The following is a 21,597-nucleotide window of genomic DNA, read 5'->3' on the forward strand; positions in this document are numbered from 1 at the left end:
TGATAAAGACACAGTGTGTAAGATTTCAGGGGATGTATTAGCAGAAATGGAATATAGTATACAAAGCCATGTTTTCATTAGGTGTATAATCACATGTATCTACAAATTATTATATCTTTGTCAGCCTAGAATGAGCCCTGCATATCTGCATAAGGGTCCTCTTCCAGCAGATGTCATCATGTTGCACTGCCATGTTTCAACAGTAGCCCAGAATGGACAAACCAAACACTGGCTCTAGAAAGCGCCTTTCGCGTTTTTATACTGAAGTGGCAGCTTGCATTTGGTGGCAGTGTAGTACCGGAGGGAAGAGATAGAAAACATAATTAAGATTAAGCACAAGGAAAAGCAAGGGAGGGTGAGTCCTAATTGACAAAGAAGCAAAATGAAACTGGGATAGGCAACAGCAGAAAACCTGATGGCCACTGTAGGTTCTACTGCTCAGCTGTTCAGCTGGTTGCAATCTTCACCCTCACCACTAGATACCACTAAATCTTTTATACTGCACCTTTAATATAGTCAATTATGGTAACAATTTGCTTGTAAATTTGGCAGGGTGGTTGTCTGCAGTTCACACTCTTCCTAATGCATAAAAAGGTTTATTTTTAATTATTAATAAGGGGGGGGGATATTTGGCCTGTGCAGAAGTTATGGCACATTTATGTTTCATTTTTCCTTTTGTGTTAAACTCCATAAATAAGTAGAAACTTTACTAGGGGTGTTTAGACATTTGCATGCATGTTGTATTGTTGCTGTCAGAACAAAAACAAAAATGCACAGGAGATGCAAAAACACTCAGCTTATAATGTAAGTTACCATAGCAATATTTTATTCTACATGATTTTGGGCCACTTCTCTCTGTCTATTTATCAGGAAATTTACACACAAAGTAAAGAGTAGTTTTCATTTTCAATTTATATAAAAAACAGAAAAGAAAAATGGCCATGAAAGGTTTTGATCTGACAGCAATAATATATTAGAAGCTATATAATAAGAGAGACTGACAAGTATACAACACGCCCTTTACAATGTGTTGAAAGGTCACTGATAGACCAACAGAAATGCTCCAAATATTATTTGAAAAGAAATCTTGTTCCATTTAAAGTTATAAAGTTTCCATTTTGGGCACACAAAGTTTTGTACCAACATATAAATAACAAGATAAACAACAACATATTATGATAATACAGTTAATATTTTTTACAGTTTTAGTTCAGCTACAGCACGTTTTAAAAATGGATACTGTGATCAGTTCTATTTCATATCTGTAATGAGGCAAATATGTAAAGTTTCAACTAATATTATGTTATTAGTTACATTCATATTGATGTACCATATTGCTCTTCTATAAAAGGAAATAGGCAGGAAGAAAGTAAAGTCTGTTTATGGTGACAAACAGTGTCAGGTCTTTGTGGAGAAGAAAGTGTGAAGCTGAATAAACTCACTATCAGTCAGACGTGTCACTGGTGCCGTTTAGCTATTTATTGAGCTCAGCAGGGAGCAAACTGACCACAAGCCTCACCTCTGAGGAGCGAGAGAGAGAGGGAGACAGAGAGGGGAATGTGTGTGAGAGAGAAGCTCAGAGATGGCAAAAAAAGGTCAAATGCTTGTATATTACAAGACAAAGTATGTTTAACATGTCTGAGTGAGAGGAACAGGTGTGTCTCTGTGTTAATGTACATGGGGGTCTCACTGTAGTGGAGCACGAGAATCCCCCAAAATCACCACCCTGTAACACACCTCACTAAGCACACACCTTCCCAGCCTGGCCTCGTAAATCTGACACCTTTCCCAGTCTCATTCACCTCTGTGGCTCTGGGACACTGAGAGTGGACGCTGTTGGAGAGTGGACGCTGCACAGCCGCTAACATTCTTCACACCTCAATTAACCCCTTAAATTCTTACATATGTGTGGGTATGTGTGGGTTTCACTCTCTTAACTACATAACTTCCAGATTAGCTCCACAGTATAATAAACACAATGAAATTAATATGTAATACTACTAAAACTAGTAATACACTTAACAATACATTTGGAAGTTAAGGGGTCAGTAATGTAGTTATTTTAATATCCTTTAGCTTGATTTGCTGTGTTACACGGAAATAATCTCTAATCAACAGGCTTTCGGTTTTATAATGCGTCTAAAACCACATCCTGAGGTCAAATACCATTTGACTGGTGGTTAAAATGACTGGTAATAATTAATAATTTAATTGCATTTTTTTCCCATTTATATGATTCCATGAATTTTCATCCTTGGATGGCCCCATGTCATAAAAATATGCTTTTTCAGAAAGTTTAGAGAAAATATAGTCACAGTTATAACCAGATGGCAGTCTCATAGGACCAGGCGTATCTAGCAATGAGAATTTCTAAAGTGGGTGGGAATGTACTTTTAGGATTCAAACAAACTGAATGCAAAATTTTCAAACTTATTCAATACTTCATGAAAGCAACGTTCAAAGTAGGGGGCGATGGTGCGCTTGTCAACACGCAAATTTCACCAACATTTCTGCATTAATTCTTTGGCTTATCTGTACAATCAAACTCACGTCTAGTTGGAGTGTGTAAAATTGAGCATAATAGTTTAACAGCCTAAAAGATATGTCTGATTTGTGATTAACTAACCAAAACTATTATCAGTGTCATTTTAATACACTAAGAATAAAAAAGAAATATCAATAACATTAATCATCTGCACTCATGGCAATCCAAGACAAAAGTGGATGTACTTATTTTACTGGCATGAGCAAATGCTGCAACTATTCCATTAAAAAAAAAAAAAACAGGGCTAGTTCAGAAGCATAATACAAGACAGTATTTAAATATGTGGTTTGAGGAAAATCATCATACTACATAATTACATCATTCTACTGTCTAAAAAAACTTTTGTTTAAGATTTTATTTATTTCAGCTGTCACAACTTTAACACAACGAAGTTTGATCATTAGGGACAGCACTGCACTCACCCAAGAGTGCAACAATTGGCTCACAAGGCACTGAATTGGTTTATTGGCTCCCTACAGAATCATCTGCATGAATTAGGGCCTGCTTCATGCAAATTATATGCAAATGGTGCGCTCTTAGCCCATCACTTGCTTTCACGCACTGAAGCTGATTCATCATCTGCGCTCAACTCTTCACTTATTTCCCTGTCATGGAAAAGTTTCAAGACACAGAATAGTGCATGCTGTATTGAAGACAGTGAAAGCGGCACTTTGCTGAATAAGGGCCATTGTCATTCTCAGATGCATACTTAAAGAAAATTTCTGGTCTGGTTCTGGTCATATGACCACTTCCACTGCCCACATACAAATTTTAATTTGACACCAAGACAACCTATAATTTCATTAATAGTAAAAACATACTATACTATACCAAAACTAAATTTCGGTCACAATCGTGGGAGTGGTGGGAATTAATGGGCTGAAATAATTTTACATATGTAATTCACTCCTTCGTGAATTGATGCAATGAATCATTAAACAGAATTATTAATGAAGTCATATCTAATGGCTCTGTACAAATGTGCTTCACAGTAGATCTGCTTTAAGTCAAAACACTCTCTAAATGACCAGGGTCAAACAGTCTGTGATTAATCACTCTTGCGGTGCATGTTGTGGCCATGTGTGTGTGAGTGAAAGCGTAATGTGTTTTCAGGACAACTCATTTTTCACAGCATTAGCAGAGGCCCTATTGCACTTTCTGCATCTTGAGAGGAAGTATAGTCGGTTAAACATGTGCATATGAGTGCGTATGGTTAGTTGGCTATGATGCAAAGCCTGTCTTCTGGACGGCACTATCGGCGGGCAGTTTGGTCATCTCACAGAAGTGCAGTGTATGAGCACAAAGCCCTCAGCTGTCTCAGCCAGGTTCTCAGGGCACAGGTCAGTGACTCCTACAGGTAGGGGTCAATGGTAGGATCCTTCCGGAAGCCGCACAGGAAAAGGAAGCCCATTCAAGTTGGCCTCATAACTGTCTGACCCCATAACTAACTAACCCCAACGGAGGATTGCATAGATTCGACAGAATTAGCATAGCATAAGCAATGAATTGTAACCCATTAACCCCAAGAAATCCATATGTGGGTCAGTTCCTCTCTCTCATGAATGCATAACTCACATATTAGTTTTATGATAGTTGCAGATAATTTATGACTCAATAATGACTCTAAAGTTCAAGGCGTTGACCTTAAATATCTAAATGCAGTCTTAAAATAAAAAGGTCCTTTGGAATGATGCCATGAGATAAGCCATTTTGGTTCCCTAAAGAATCTGACAGCAGATGGTTCTTTAAAGGAATACTTTTTCAACCTCTTCTCTGCCTACTGTTATCGTCTACACACAACAATAGCACCATATGAAAGGTAAATGAAGTACACTGAGTTATTATATATCTTCATATCATAACTAATCCACCAATCCATCCATCCATCCATCCATCCATCCATCCATCCATCGGTCATGTGGACACTTTATAGATTAAATATATAACAATAATGAAATGTTGATTCAAAAAAGTTAGAGGGTAAATTACCCACTTCACTAAGTGCTGCTGCGTGCTGTCAGAGACTGTTTGACACAGCAGTGTGCACATGGTACATTTTTCCTACATACAGCCCTTTGTTCTAGCTTATAATGACAATGCAATATAATTGGTGTTGGAAATGTAACAGAAAATGTCATCGGGTGACCTGCTACAGCAGCACTAAACCAGCATAAACCAGCAACATGGAATGCAAGCTGGTGTAAGCCCTGTTTTTTTCCAACAGAGAAACATAATAAAGCCCAGTACTAATGAGGGACTAGGGATCCATTTCAGTCACAGCCTCTATCTATTACATCTGCAGCATACAGTCTATTAGTATCAATAATCTTTTGTCAGGTTTCCTCGTACTCGTACTTTGTTTTCAGGTTGGAAAAAAAGCTGAAACATGTATGTATACAACCATCCACTGAAAGGTTTTCAGGTCACTCCAAAAAAAAAGAAAAAAGTTTTGATACCTTTATTTTTAAAGAGTGTAGAGTAAAGCAACATTCATCTCATCTAGAATCACAATTCAGCTGAGTCACATGGTAAAAAGTAGAAAGGTGGTCTGGCACACATTACATGGCTACAGTAGGGGGGGCATACTCTGAGTTTTTGGGAAACAGCTCCAGAGTAATGCATTACTAAGTGGAACCAATGGATGAGCTGCCAAGCAGGAGGTCAGTCTTACTGTCCATACTGTTGGGATTTTATAGAAAAAAAGTACTGTTAAACCACACACACACACACACACACACACACATAGAGAGAAAGAGAGCAGCAAGTTATATGGTTTTATTAATGCATTTACAAGCTTGACTGGGTCACTCTGCTGTGAAATTGTGTAGAATAGTGAAATCCGCTCTATCCTCTCATGCATCGTTACTGTGTTTGACTCATGCTGAACCCTGAACCAGGCTATGACAGGACTAGTAGGTTACAGGCTAGGGTCTTATGTTTACCAGCCATTTGGGAGGTTGGATCACAATGGGAGAGATGAAAGACAAACAGTGAAGAACTAGCTAAGCGCTCTCTCTGTCTCTCTGTCTCTCTCTCTCTCTCACACATACACACACGCACACACACACACGAGACTCTATCAAGTGAACAGAGAGCACAGCCGCATGACACTGTCTCACTCCTGTAAAGATCAGAGAGGTAGAGTTACACCATAGACAGCCATGTTCACAGACAATGACAGGTGCTTTTGGGGCCTATACACATACAGGCACACATACAGAAACAAGCCCATATATTTATAGATTTTTCTTGTGCTGACATGAAAGAAAAATATATGTACACATATTTCCTCATACCCAAAAAACATGTATCATATGAACATTTTTTACACATCCTCTACAGTCTTTCATGTAGAATTTATTGTCAAATTTTACTGTACAATTTCTAGAGTTTAACATTTGTTGGGGGGGCGGATAATAAAATAAAAAATGTGCCATAATTTTTGCACAGGCCACATTTATTTGTTTGTTTGTCCACCTGGTAGTTCAGCAAACAAACATATTTGTGTGTTTTTTTATATGCAGATGTATGTAGAGGACATGTACTTATTTTTACTTAGAAAAAATATATTTAAGACATACTATTCATCTAAAAAGACTTTGTGAGTCACAATGTGAGTCACAATTAAATTTTTTCCTTAATGAGGAGTCAACTTAGCAATCAAGGCTGACAGCAATCTTTATCAGTTAAACAGTCATGTAAAGATCAGGCTACAAAAAACAACGCTTCACCAAAAAGTGTACTGAACTATCACTGGGGTGGTACCCCTCATTATTGGCATGATAGTCTCAAGGTTGAATCTTTGAGACCTGTGTTTAGGGAACATAATTGTACCATATTATAATTTAGCTACTTTTCCAGAAAAAGTACTGGCTACTTTTAGCTACTTTCATAGCACAATTGTCAGAACATTTGTAAATCTCCACCTGATACACCAAATAGGCCCAACTGATAGTGTGAACAAGACACTGCATTTAATCATGTGCCAGAAAGAAACATGCAATTGAAAAGCTGCAAATGTACAAAAAGGTCAGCAAAATGTGTAACCAGCAATGAAACTTACACAGCCAAAGGCGTGATGTCCAATAAAAATTAACACTAAATGCAAAGTCAATCATTCCATGTTTTTCCTAACAAAAATCAACAAAAATAACAAGAGAAAAACCAGAGAATTTTGTGCAAAGCATTGACAACTAAAACTGCTCCAATTTAAACATTTCAGCTAGAAACACCAATCAAACATAACATTATGACCACCTCCTTGTTTCTGCACTCATTGTCCATTTTATCAGCTTCCACTTACTATATAGGTGCACTTTGTAGTTCTACAATTACAGACTGTAGTCCATCTGTTTCTCTGCATACTTTGTTACCTCCCTTGTAACCCTGTTCTTCAGTGGTCAAGGCCCCCACAGAGAGCAGGTATTATTTGTGTGGTGGGTCGTTCTCAGCACTGCAGTAACACTGATGTGGTTGTGGTGTGTTAGTGTATGTTGTGCTGGTGTGAGTGGATCAGACACAGCAGTGCTGCTGGAGTTTTTAAACACCTCAGTGTCACTGCTGGACTGAGAATAGACTACCAACCAAAAATATCTAGCCAGCAGCGTCCTGTGATCACTGATGAAGGACTAGAGGATGATTAGCTCATACGGTACAGCAAGAGATGTCGTCTCTGACTTTACATCTACAGGGTGGACTGACAAGGTAGGAGTGTCTAATAGAGTGGACAGTGAGTGGAGACAGTGTTTAAAAACTCCAGCAGCACTGCTGTGTCTGATCCACTCGCACCAGCACAACACACACAGTTTCATAAAACTGTAGCGGCTACAGCCACTAGCTACATTTCATAAAACTGTAGCGGCTACAGCCACTAGCTACATTTCATAAAACTCTAGCGGCTGCAGCCACTAGCTACGTTTCATAAAACTGTGGTGGCTACAGCCACTAGCTACGTTTTATAAAACTGTAGCGGCTACAGCCACTAGCTACATTTCATAAAACTCTAGCGGCTGCAGCCACTAGCTACATTTCATAAAACTGTAGCGGCTACAGCCACTAGCTACATTTCATAAAACTGTAGCGGCTGCAGCCACTAGCTACATTTCATAAAGCTCTAGCGGCTGCCGCCACTAGCTACATTTCATAAAACTGTAGCGGCTGCAGCCACTAGCTACATTTCATAAAACTCTAGCGGCTGCAGCCACTAGCTACATTTCATAAAACTGTAGCGGCTGCAGCCACTAGCTACATTTTATAAAACTGTAGCGGCTACAGCCACTAGCTACATTTCATAAAACTCTAGCGGCTGCAGCCACTAGCTACATTTCATAAAACTGTAGCGGCTACAGCCACTAGCTACATTTCATAAAACTGTAGCGGCTGCAGCCACTAGCTACATTTCATAAAGCTCTAGCGGCTGCCGCCACTAGCTACATTTCATAAAACTGTAGCGGCTGCAGCCACTAGCTACATTTCATAAAACTCTAGCGGCTGCAGCCACTAGCTACATTTCATAAAAATGCAGAACTATTTAATGGCCATTGACAGGAAATTAAATAAATGAAGGGCGGTCTCTGACTTTTGCACAGTTCTGTAATAATGGCCATGTTAAATGTCAAAATATATGTGAATATGTTTCTAAACACTTTCTGAAAAATATTCATGAATATGTTTTTATAGCCACTGTAATGCAAACAGACTGCGCTTATCCTAAACCATACATGTGCACATACAAGGAAATCTTCTTCCTCTAAATTACCTGGAACCACTTCCTTTCTCACTCCTCTACTGTACGCACCCTGGGCAGAAGAGTCATTTCCAGAGAGAAAGAAAAGCAGCCCCAGCACTGAAGTTCATTTAATGTCTCCCAAAAGTAGCAGGTGCAGCTCAAAGCCCCCCAAGTAGGATCTCTCTCTCTCCCTCTCTCTCTCTAGATAGAGAAGGGGTTTCGCGTGTCAAGAGTCCTTTGAGGATACGGTTACTTCCAGACAGTCAGCAAGCCACAGGAAGTCTTCTTACACGCGACGATTCTTTCTCCAGAAATTTACAGTCGAGCCGGGCTAGCCCACCGGGGGCTCGGGCCCCCCTCTCTACTTCCTGAAGGCCCCCACGGGGAGGCGGATAGCCAGGTCTGGACCCCAGGGGCCCATCCATTGCGGGCGGAAAGGCTTCGTTATCTTCCTGAGCTGACCTGCGAGGTAGCAATCACAGTTGCAGGTCTGCACCTTCCGCATGTTCCTCTCTGATCAAAGACAGCAGACATTCAGGCTGGGCTGCTGCACTTACAGTAGCCACCATAACTGCACTCATGTATTGTATTGTAATTTATTGAATTGCACTGCTCTGTGTTCAACTCTGTTCCTTTTCTCTGAGTTTCAAACAAACAGTGACTTTTTGTTTCTAGCAGTATCTGAGCTCAGGACTAACTTTCTCTCTAACCTATTAGTAAACATACTTTCTCTAGATAGACAAAGCACTTTCTGTAAGTCGCTCTGGATAAGAGCATCTGCTAAAGGCTCTAAATGTAAATGTAACTGAACACTGCCATATATATACAATTTCCTCTTATCTCAAATTCAATTGATTAGCCAAGACTTGTTTGGCGTCCAAAGTTTGCAGTGGAGCTATGGCTCTAATGTAGCTAACAAGTAACGCAAACTCACACCCTACAAATTCACATCACACCTCAATCATCCTGTCATTAAAGCAACATCTCCCCAACTAGCTCATCCAGGCAGTGGTGATGTGGAGACTTCAGGGAGGAATATCTGTAAAACCTTCATCTCATGAATCCTGGAGGACAGGGCTTTTCATTAATGTGGTCTATATTATATCATACTAAACACCTTTTAGTGAATGGTAGCATACAGGGCCGGGGCAACCTGTCACAAATATTATAAATAACAGCCATGAAATTGATAGTTGAATTTAATGTTATCTAGGCCTTGTAATCAGTAGAGCATCTTTCAGATGTTCCGCCACACATAAACATTTCCGTGATTCAATATAGTCTAATTAATTGTCATTGTGAGGTCTTTTCACTCCATTTATATTTTAAGAGATTTAGCACATTGAAACCTTCACATCCTGTCCAATGCAGGAAGAAATTACAAATGAAGAATTAATGAATTCATCAAGAGAAAATGGCAAAAAAGTTTTTATTTAGCCAGTACAACTCAAAGATACAGACACTGAGTAACAGCCCATTCTGCTAAAAAACTTCAACAAACAGCAGGAGGAGCTCTACCTTGTTTGTGTGGAGTTCAAAGCTCAAAACTTCAGCTTCGTCTTCTCAGTGTAACAGATTTCAGTGGCTTGGTTCTGGCTTTAAGTCGCTGACTTGGCAGTGGTGAGTGTACCCTCTAAAAACAAAGGTTTAGAGTTTTTAAACATTATGTGTCATTTGGTATGTGGTTACGACAGGCATTGCTTAGTGTGAAAGGGCCTTTTTTGTCACCAAAAAAACTGTTACAGTTATGTCCCCCCACCTCTGGTGCAAATGCAAAATGCTCTAAATACACTGCTAGTGTAACTACATTATTCTAAATAATGAAAAAAAGATATTTATAACTAATTTTGTTATGACTTTTTCAAAACTGCTTATCATCCCAGCTATAGTAGCTTTCAAGTGGCATACAACTAAAGCATTTAACTAACATTGTGGAATACTTAGTCTTAGGCTAATATTCACTCCAGAGAAAAGGAAGCACACCTCAACCACTCATAAAAATGAAAATACAGTGAAATGTGCTCTATTGATTGATTGCAACAAATTTGGACTCACAATGGCCCTCTCTGGCATAAAACGTGACATAAGCAGCCAGCTGTTTACAGACACTGAAATAGGATGATAAGTACATATCTTTTGTAAGAATTCTACAGCTCTGTTAATAATGTTGCGATGATTGAATGATTTTGAAATGCTGCTCTATTTCTACCGCTCTCCTTCTCTCTCTCTGATTTTCAGTCTTTGGGCTGTGTTGACATTTTGAGAAAAAATATCATGAAGTTCAATATTCCATAACTCTCACTGCCAGAAACAACATATTGAAAAGGCCAACATAAATCTGTCTGTAAAAACACTCAACATTATTTATTGCTGCTGTGATACTCACTTGAATTATTCATAACTTAGTCTGCAGGACCATCAGTGGTTTTTACTGGAAAATAGATCAAGGGTTCTTGAATTTAGAAGGAGACATTTGTTTAGTACATAGATATTTGAAAACAATTAGGAGTGTTGAACAAACAAAATGCTACTAATCCTAAAATCTTTCTATCAACACAAAGCATGTGAAGTAGTTGGAGTGAAATATAAATAAAGTAAAATTTTATTTTTTTTCTTTCTTTCTTTTCTACGGGGTCATACACCTAGCTAACCTCATGTCAAGGGTCAAAAAGGAAGAGTTTAAAGTTGTGGAAAAGATTCCTTCCGCATGTGCTCATCTTCAGTTCACTGGGGTCCACACCCAACATCAAACACACACACACACACACCTGACGGTTTATTGGATACACCCGGTCAATATGTGTATCATTAGAAACACATTTAACACTCAGGTGAAAAGGTCAACACATCCCTTCTTCCGATCATGGGCGTGACTGCTTGGTGTATGTTGGCTTTATATATTGCTTTAAAGCCACATGTCCACCATACAAACTCATCCACTGGAGCAGCTAAAGCCCTCACACCTCAGCTGTTTTCTCCCATCAGCTGTTATCAGTGCATTTGTTAGAGCTCAGTTACATTCTTACAAATTTAACTTTACCTTCTAAAAGCAAAAGTTCCAAGTAAATGAGTCTAACGGGGAAACCTAAAGAAGCAAAATTAAAGGCCTCATATCCTACATTTTTTCCTGTACCTAAAGGGACCAGTCATGCTGTCAAGAGGTCCTCCAGCCGTCTAAATAACAAACATTTCAACACTTTGCAGTAGAGTTACAGAGATGTTAAACTGTTTGATTCCAAGAAACTACAAATGTGCTTGTGCTATGGGAGTGGCTATATTGGCACTGCACAACCCACACATTTCTGGTGGGTTACAGTCATATGTTACATGTTTTGTTGATTTAAATTACTGTTTAGTTGCTGAAATTAACATACTGAAAAATTGTACTAAATATGACACGTGGATGAAAATGTTATGCCACATTTTCTCTGTCAGTATTTTTTCCAATATGTTAAACTCAGCAAATAAATACAAATTAGTTAATACAAAAAAATTAATACAAAAAAGTACTAAAATACTATATCGAAGTTCAGTGTTAACATATTTTTAAAAACGTGAAATTTGACCAGGGATGTTCAAAAATTTCTGTAGCTGTACTTTCTTTATCACAACCACTCTCATTACTATTCAAGTAGAGCTGCGTTTCCTGTAAGTTTAACAAGTCAGTCAATATGCAGAGTTTAGCTGTTAAAGGGTGTGCAGGAACCAAAGCCTTCATTGCACACCACTTCAAAAACCTGATATTGGTAAAAGGTCATTGGCTGCTATTCATAAGATTGGTAGAAAACAGAGCATTATAGGAGCTGAAAACACGTGTGTTCAAGAAGAATTTTAGGTTTGGACTTTTTGCAAATCATCAGATGCAGATGTGATCTCATTCTTTCTGTGGGCAAAACTGGAGCTGAGGTAATGTGTCTTTAATAACGTGTAGCATTGCTAACATGCTTTAGCTGCATATTAGCAGTGCATGCTATGCTAATATGCTTTAACTTTTATTTATTTTACAGTCATAAGCTAACCTCATGGACTCTGGTGTGGCTTTCCATCTTGGGTTCACTAAGTGTGCTGGCATCACAATGTGAACTGGAAATAGTTTTATGCCCGATTACAGTTACAACATAAGGCTGATACATGCACATACAATGTTTCTTGGTTCTGCTTGGCTGCCTTGCTTGGAATCATTCAAGCAGTCCAGGCTTTAAAAACATCATTAAAGACACTCATAAAACATTAATGGGCAGACTAAACTGCTGTGGGCTGAATAGGTGGGTAATTGTGTTCGTATTTATGATATCTTAAAAACAGTTAAATCAAAGGGGGGCATATTTGCAGCTTTGTCTCTATATATGGATTGTATGGGCTGAGAGTGAGTGGTGCATCTTGAAAATTTATATTTATATATAAAATAAATACAATTCTGAAAGAACATGCATGTATCACACTACATAGTTAAGCTTTTTGTGAAAAAAAACAAAAGTATGATGTGCACTGCAACTTTGAAGAGTTGCTCTAAAGACCTATTGTCTATCAAAAGATCTGTTACTTATACATGATGACCATAACTACACAGTAAATAAATATATAAATACATAAATTCTCTCTCTATGCTCCATATCTTCTGCAGTCCAACATCAGTCTGGGAATCTGAGGCCCAGCATACAAGCCTGTCTATATATAGTAGCGTAACATCACCAGAGTTGCTGTGTTCATTTTTTTCTCTGTTCAGTTCACAATATGGTCTGGTTCTCATGACACATGACCCCAATCATATCCTGCTCTGATTAAGAAGCATGGTAGAAGATTATTGGTGGACCTTCTAGATTCTTTTCTGGTATACACTTTTTCGCTACTTGTCAAATCTTTAATTCTAATGCTGCTCAACAATTGTGATTGCATAGATGCCTTAATGACATCACTGTCTTAGCGCCTCCTTCAATCACTGAGCCAAATTCTTTTGGATGTGGCCTAAGACCACTAAACTAATCTTAGGCCACATCCACAATACAACTAAATACAGACATTGGTCCACATTGTAGTGTTAAATAGGCTGTTCATGTATAACACAAGTAGCAACAAAGTGAAAGTGACAGCTGTAAAAAAAAAAAAAGTGTGGCTCTTCTGTTTCATGTACACAAAGAACAACTTGTATGCACCTTCCTTCTACAATTTGCATGTACAGTCCTATGCAAAAGTTTGAGCACCACCCCCACCCCAACCCCCTGTCAAATTATGTTTTGTGATTCTAAAATGACCCCTGAACTGAATGGTCTCAGCAGGCTGTGAAGCAGAGAAGAGCATTGAAGAGCCGGACTGATGCCAGACCAACACGTGCTATTGGACAGACTGTGGTCTGAATAACCAGTATGACATCAGCAACTGGTCAGATTGTGGTTGGGGCATTTAAGCAAGTATCACACTCTGGTCTGGGAGGCAAAAGCTTTGGTAAAAATGAATAGTAGTAGCAATACAGGGAAAAATGATTTGATCTATTATTTGGTTTGGCAATTAGAAGCAGAAACACCACAGTCTAGTACATCTGATACCTGTTCCTGCACACAGTAGAGTTTCCAATGAAACCACACTGGATGGATTGGGACCTACACAGATACATTTTTTTAAGCAAATATCTTTTTTCCTTAAAGCAAGTATCTGCCGCTACCGATTTGATCCCGGATTCATCATCAGGTTCTGCATCAGTACACTGAAAATGCAACATTTAAATCATTTCATAAGAACTGTCATACATAAAAACTTTAAGATTATTGTTAGGGGCACACAATGAACATGGAATCAAATAAGTAGAGGCAGATATTTGCTTTAAACATTTAATCTAATTAGATCTAAACATCAGGCAGATGTTTAGTTTTAACTGATATGTCTAACTGATGTTTGATGACATATTTATTGCATGTTTAGGGGATGCTGGGCTACTGTAGTAAAATGTATTTTATTCATTTTGTAGCAGTATGTACACTGACCAGCCACCTCATCAAGTACATCCCCTTGTTTCTACACTCACTGTCCATTTGATCAATTCTTCAATGTTCAGGACTCCCACAGAACTACAGAGCTGGTATCATTTGGGTGGTGGATCATTCTCAGCACAGCAGTGACACACGGTGTGGTGGTGGTGTGTTATTGTGTGTTACACTGATACAGGAGGATCAGACACAGCAGTGCTGCTGGAAATTTTTGAACACTGTGTCCTCTAAGACACATCAACATTGCTGGCCCACCTTATGATAAAATCAGATGGTAGAATCAGAGACAGTAATTCATCTTTTACTGCACAGTTTGTGTTGGTCATCCTCTAGTCCTTCATCAGTGGCCACAGGATGCTGCCCACACAACACTATCAGCTGGATATTTTTGGTTGGTGGGCTATTCTTGGGCCAGCATTGACACTGAGATGTTTAAAAACTCCAGCAGCTCTGCTGTGTCTGGTCCACTCATACCAGCGCAACACACACTAACACACCACCACCACATCATTGTCACTGCTCTGTGGTGGTCCTATTGAAGAACAGGGTGAAAGAGGGTTAATAAAGTATGCAGAGAAACAGATGGATGGTAAGGAGGATTACTTACAGAAGTGGTCAATCAGTGTAAATGTTATACGCAATGCTTATACAGATCAGCATAATCCCAATTTCATATATATGGAAAAATACTGCATACTTTATCTGAAATCTTTATTTACCTACGTAAAGTATGCATGTTTAATCACATTTATATTTAAATATAATGGAAATATCATGATCGGTAAGGTCAACAAGAGAGACACTTCTTGCTATAAGCAGTATATATAACTTGCTGAGAGCCCATAAGCTAGAAGGGGTCCCCACTCATATGCCGTTTTCTTTCTTTCTTCAGATCATTTCATAGCCTAATCATGATATTGATGAAAAAATATCTTATGAAGCCATCACTGATGACTCTGCTTCTGAAAAATAAAAAAATTCAAACACATTTTGTGAATTATTTTGTATTTATTTATTTCATTTAGCTCTTAAGTTTTACTTATATAGCAAACATAATTGATACTATATATACAAAATGTTATTGCTGGTATGGGTAAGGGTCCCCAGATAGTATGTCTGACATAAAGTATAAACAGTACAACACTGCCATCTTGTGGTGAATATCAGTCCTGTTACAATGGTAAGTGCCATGCGATTAAGATTTTGATTCAAATTTCCCATCTAACTGTTCATATATTCAAAATATTTTTCATAATATATGTAATGTATCATAATAAACTTAATGAAAAAATAAAGTTATATTTACATTTTTTTAAATAAAGGGTGCACAATCAGAGTTTTGGCCAGTTGACGTTTGACAGAAGATACATTAGCATCGTACACAAACAATAAGTGTTTCCTCCATTCTAATGCAGCTGCAGATGGACACAATCATAGTGTAACTGTAGTCCAGATGAACCATAAGGTCATAGTTCTCCTTCATGTCACTGTAGGTTAGGTGTCGAAGCTCCCAAGTAGGTGCGCAAGTCTGAAATGTTTGATTTGATAATCTTGGCTGGGATGGATTTCATCTGTAGTCTCTGGTACGCAGCAAATCTATGGCATCCTCCAAATGAGTAGAAATAGTTACCTCCTTTTTCTCCCGTTATCCATAACACGTCTATGGGAGGGACAATTCTGATATCAGATGTCTCCTGTGAAAATGTTGATAAATAAATGTCTGTTCTGGGAAACATGAATATATAGGACTTATACAGGTCCGTCAACAGTGGAGTATTTCACAAAGCAAGATTTCCCATTAAGCCAGACAACACATGCCTAAACTGATGATTAGTTCAATACAAAAGTCTCTTAGCTCACTGTCTATTGGGCAATCCTCACTTGGGGCAGATACAACTGAAAACAAGTCATTGTGAAGATTTAAATAATTTAGTATAACGAAGATGAGGACAGAGACAATTTATCTTCATAACAGTGCATAATACATCCTGATGGCTGTACATACAATCCGGGACCTGGAAGAACTGTGCAACTTGGCTTCATCTTACAGGGTGGTTAGCTTAAGGAGCAGGGGTTTAGCCAGAAATAAATCACATATAAATATAAAAAGATATGAGAAGGATTACATAATAATGCTAATACATCATTTGTATCTATTTATATAGCACCATCTAATAATACTCATTTCTTCTTGGTCAGTAATACTCATAATACTAAATACTTAATGATTTTGCGTCAGAATCAAGATCACATTCAGGATTCAGAATCTAAGTATTCCACAAATGCACTCCTCCATGGTTTAAGTTATCCAGCTAACTCAGAAATCCTGACTGTGAAGGTCTTGTCACTGTAAACAACTGAATGCAGTTAGTGAGGTGCAGTCATGCTTCTTCTGACATACTGTAGTAATAACAACAGCAGCTATTATAATTTAATAACCTAGATACTAGCTCTAGCTAGAGTGAATCGTTCCAATAGGGTTTAGTTATAATAGATCTCCGAGGCTTACCTTCACTGTATCCATGAGGCTCTGAACCTTCTGCTCGTCTAACACTGAGGGAATGGGTCGAATGATCACATCCATGGGGATGTTATGAACTTCTTCAACATTGTCAGAATGAATGGAGCGGTTTTCGTGGTTTAAGCTGCCCATGGTGCGCTGGCTGAGAAGAGCAGTCTGTTGTAGAAAGCTGACAGTAAAGCTGGTGTAAATACTCTGTAAAACTCGCAGCATCACGCTGACTAGTCGGATAATCCCGGAACCTTCTACGCAGCTCAGCGCATGCGTCACCCTGTGGGTGTATTCATTTACAGCAACAGGAAGACTTTACCAAAAAAAAGTCGCTTTCAACGAGTTGTTTCAAAACAAGTGGTCGAACTGTAACAGGTGGTGTAGATATATTATTACTAGTCACTCCCAAAACACGTTTTCTGATACCTCTTTTCTCTCGTACCCTAAAGCTGTGTTTTTCACAGGCCTCTTCGGCTCGTTGCTACGACACGTCAACGCGTCCGCCATATTGGTCCGGGCATGACTGGCCTGTAAATGAATGCGAGTCAATGGGGAAGCGGTAGTTTTTCTGGATGAAAAGCACTTTAACGTTTGAATTTCTCAAATAATTGATGTGATATTCAAAGTTTCATGATCGACGTGGAGCACAAAAAAGTTTGTCAAAAGTGGATTATTTTCCTTTTTTTAATACTTATATAGATGTCTCCTTAAATGTACATGAGATATGTTGAAAGTTTTTTTTACATTGTGCAAATGGCTTTTTCTGCCATTTTTCATATGTCACCTATGTAGCAAGCATACATTGGACCCCTCTGTCTTTGTTTACATATTAATTTAATTAATTTAATTTTATAGACATTTTTTAAAATGTCTGTGGATTTCCCCTTTAAGTGGAATGCCAACAGCGGTTGGCAATTTTGCAAGGGGAATGCCAGCTCCTGGGATTCCATGCTATCCAGAAATGTAATAGAGCCTGTCTGGTTTCTGGAGACCAGTTAATGCCACTGCTGACAAGCAAAGCATTTAGTTTTCAATCCTGGAGTACCACTGCTATGCACATTTTAGAGTTTCCTCTGTTTACAACAAACTTGATTCAATTATTTAACTGATTAACAAGCCTCTACTGAGGTGAACTGTGTGTTAGAGCAGGGAAAGCACTACAAAATGTAGGCCAGCAGTACACAAGCACCAGAGTTAAGAACCGGCCCAGAATAGCAAGATACTCAAAATCCCACAGAAATTATATTCAGTGCCCTCTCCAAATACTGGTACTCGTGATAAACATAAGCAAAACAGGATGTAAAACATTCTTCCTTGCTTGTTCTTTTGAAGTTCTATTCAAGGTGCCTGAAAGAAAAAAGTATCTGAAAGAAAATGAACAATCTTTTCATGATTTTTCCCCCAAATCTATCCATACATTTTTATCAGCACTGAGAAAACTCTTTACAACTCTTTACTGGCACGGACTTCATAGGACGCTTTACACTGTTCCAGTGTTCCACTCCACCTCTGTTTTATTATTATTATTTTGTTCTTGAGTGTGCAATCTGTAATCTATATTCTTTCTGTGCAATAATTCTTAAGATGTGCAATATCATATGACTCTATAAGCTATCCAAGGAATGTGCAATAACTAACTGCTACCTCACTTGTCTATTGTCTGCTTAGAATATATAGTTTTATAGTCCTTTTTCTTTATATTTAAGATTTTTTATACTATTTTTCTGCACTTTATATATTTTAGCCTTACGTTTAATTGTTTTATATGTAGAAAGTGCCATTGGATTGCTGCTCAATTTTGTTGTACACTGTGCAATGACGATAAAGGCATCTTATCTTAAAAGTTGAAAGAGCTTGGCATTGAAAAGGAAAGCTTCCACTCTTTTTTTCATTCTTTCCTCTCTCAGCCATTCTTTAGAGCAGACATTTCCCCATTACATATTTTAATGGAATACCCAGCTGTCCTCATTTTAAATCCTAACTTTTCAGTATGGAAACACAGCTAAAGTTTCACTATGTACCTTTTTCAAATCGTTGGTAACAGACACCAGATATGGGTAGACACAAATGCAGCCATGCAGAAAAGTGCCCCATCCCTGTGTATGGTGGTGGATCTGCTATGTTGTAGGAACCTAGACAGCTTGTTCAGATATGTGGTGTCATGGATTCTGAATTAACTCAAAAGCTGACTGCCTTAGCAGGATGCTTACCTGGGCCATAGTTGGATCTTCCAGCAGGATAGTTCACGTCGAACTCAAAACAAAAATGGTTCACTGACCAGTGAGTTAAAGTTTTGGCATAGCCATCACAGTCTCCTGACCTAAACCCCATAGAAAACCTGTGGGATGAGCTGAAGAAGAGAAACCACATGCATGGACCTCAGAATCTGAAGGATCTGGAAAGATGCTGTTTGGAGGAATGGTCTCAGATTTCTTGTAATGTGTGAAGACTCTTAACTGTTTTATTCACAATGGGAGGGTGCAAAAAGTATTAAATGAATGTGTACCAAAAATTGAGGCCCACATAAATGAAAGAAAAATATTGAATTCATGATAAGATTTAGTTTTTTCTTTAGATCTTAGTATGTCAAATAAAGTTTAAATATTTGTTATTTGAATGAAAGATCAAAAGGATAGGAAATCAAGAATGTTTTTTACACTGTGTTTTGCTCATGTTTACCAGTATTTGTGGAGGATACTGTATAAAGGCCAAAGAGTGCTTAGATATAAATTGTCTAAACGCGAGAGTCTAAATTTTAGTATTAGTGGGGACCACATATCTGTCTTTACAACCATGAATTGTGTTACAACATAAAATGTAAGGTTTATTTTGCCTAGGCCTATGATTGTTCAAACTGTAGATAGTTTAAAAAACAACATCTGTATAGAAAAAAGTCTTCCAAGCCTACTGCTGTAGTTAACAGGAATGTTAATCACTAGACTATGTTTATTTTTGTAATGAGCTGCATGGGTATAATGAAGATGAGGTCACTGAATTAAATTGACTTCACTTGAGAAAAGCTCTGCACTCAGTATTGCATGTTAACTGTTAAAATTGTTGAAAAACAGTAGGCAGGACCTATTCCAACAGTCATTTAAATAAATCTTCTGCATGAAATACAGAATACAACAATGCATTTTTAGTGAAAACAAAGGGTCTGCAAAATGTGTTCTGTTTACCTTGCTCAGTATACCTTGTTAGATCTTTACGTCATGACTTTAATCCAGGAGACAAATTCAAATGGCCAAGCGATATATCAGCCTGTGGGATTGTTTAAAACCATCAAGCATTTGCAACATGGAGACTTTGTATTTTCAAAATGAGAAGATCTGTGTATACATTTTACATTTTGGTTCATTTTGTAACTGTGTGAAATCAAGATGACAGACTATAGTGAAACCAGTCACTTTTCACGTATCAGATTTTCAAACAAAATGTAGGCTAATAAAACACATAGATGAGAATACACACAAAATACAGTACTTAAATGACTGTTTCATCTTCTGCAAAAAGTTATTGAACACCAACTGGCTATGTGTGAAACAGCAATTACCCCATCATATAATTAACAAAATTGACTTGATAAATAGGATTAGTTAAATAGCCATAACCTGGGGTGATGGCAGACAGTCCTGTTGAATCCTAATTACTTAAAATCTTTTCAGCAATGTGATCTAGGCTAAAAGGTTTCAACAAGCAGCACATTATACTGTGATCAAAATAAATTCCGGAAGAGATGAGAAAAAAAAAGTTGGGATATATCAGTCTGGAAAAGGTTACAAAGCCATTTTTCAGGGCCTGGCACTCTGGGCCCTTACTTCCAAATGGAAAAAAAAACTTGTGAAAAAACTGGTGAGTCTTCCCAGAAGTAGCCAACTTACCAAAATTCCTCCAAGAGCCCAGCAATGACTCATCTAGGAAGTCATAAAAGAACCCAGGTTAACATCTAAGGAAGTACAGGCCTCATTCACCTCAGATTAGATACTGGGTATAAGTGGTATCTACAGAGCAGCGGAGAGGTAAAAACTACTGCTATCCAAAAGGAACATAAAGATTTGTCTCACATTTGCCAAAAAAAATAAACAAACAAGAAGACCCCCCCAAGCATTTTAAAACAATGTTCTATGAACCGATTAATCAAAGGTGGAATTTTTTGGACAGCAAGGGTCTCATTATATCTGGCATAAAGCTAACACATCATGCCACCATAAGAACATCATAGAAACAGTCATGCATGATGGTAGTGTAATGTATGGGAATGCTTGGCTTCTTCAGGGCCTGGGCAACTTGTCATACCTGATGGAAAAATGAATTCTGCTTTCTGCCTGCAGGAGAATGTCTGGTGGGCCAGAATTCCCCCAAACAAAAATGAAAGTCTGACATGCAGTTTACCCATAACCCTGCAGCAAATTCTCACAGTTCACTTGCCCATCTATCTATCATTAGTTAACAACACCAGTTTTAATTTTGTGTATATTCTCTCTCAAGTTCACAGACAGCTTTTTACTTTCTCAAAATTTGTAATTCTTACCAATCCAGTATCGAAGCAACAGGTGTCAGTACTACTGTTGTACTGTTGCATGCTAAACTCTGAAAATGAAACCACCTCCACTGTTTAAACAGCTTTAGGTGAATACCTTAATAAGGATATAAAAAGGCCTTTACATTTTTACTTATAAAAGCTGCTACTGCTGTAATGTTTTCCTTACTATGATGGTGAAGTTTTTGGAATTTTAGATCCTGCTTGTTTGATTTAGTGGACATCAGATGTACAGCATAGGAGTTTGTAGATGTAGCCTTCTGTGTGTTTATTTTAACCGAATATGGCAAA

The 21,597-nt window shown here is 38.1% G+C and overlaps 1 protein-coding gene across 1 annotated transcript; it reads right to left on the reverse strand.

Moving 5' to 3' along the window:
* Positions 1-15,242: 15,242 nt before the first annotated feature.
* srxn1 (sulfiredoxin 1 homolog (S. cerevisiae)) lies at positions 15,243-17,038 on the reverse strand. The gene is made up of 2 exons (XM_017693417.2): positions 16,764-17,038; positions 15,243-15,948 (listed from the first exon to the last, which is right to left on the reverse strand). Exons 1-2 carry the CDS (start codon positions 16,986-16,988, stop codon positions 15,739-15,741), a joined length of 435 nt encoding a protein of 144 aa, XP_017548906.1. The 5' UTR covers positions 16,989-17,038; the 3' UTR covers positions 15,243-15,738.
* Positions 17,039-21,597: the final 4,559 nt, after the last annotated feature.

The sequence above is a fragment of the Pygocentrus nattereri genome, chromosome 28, assembly GCF_015220715.1.
Source record: "Pygocentrus nattereri isolate fPygNat1 chromosome 28, fPygNat1.pri, whole genome shotgun sequence".
Lineage (NCBI taxonomy): Eukaryota > Metazoa > Chordata > Actinopteri > Characiformes > Serrasalmidae > Pygocentrus > Pygocentrus nattereri.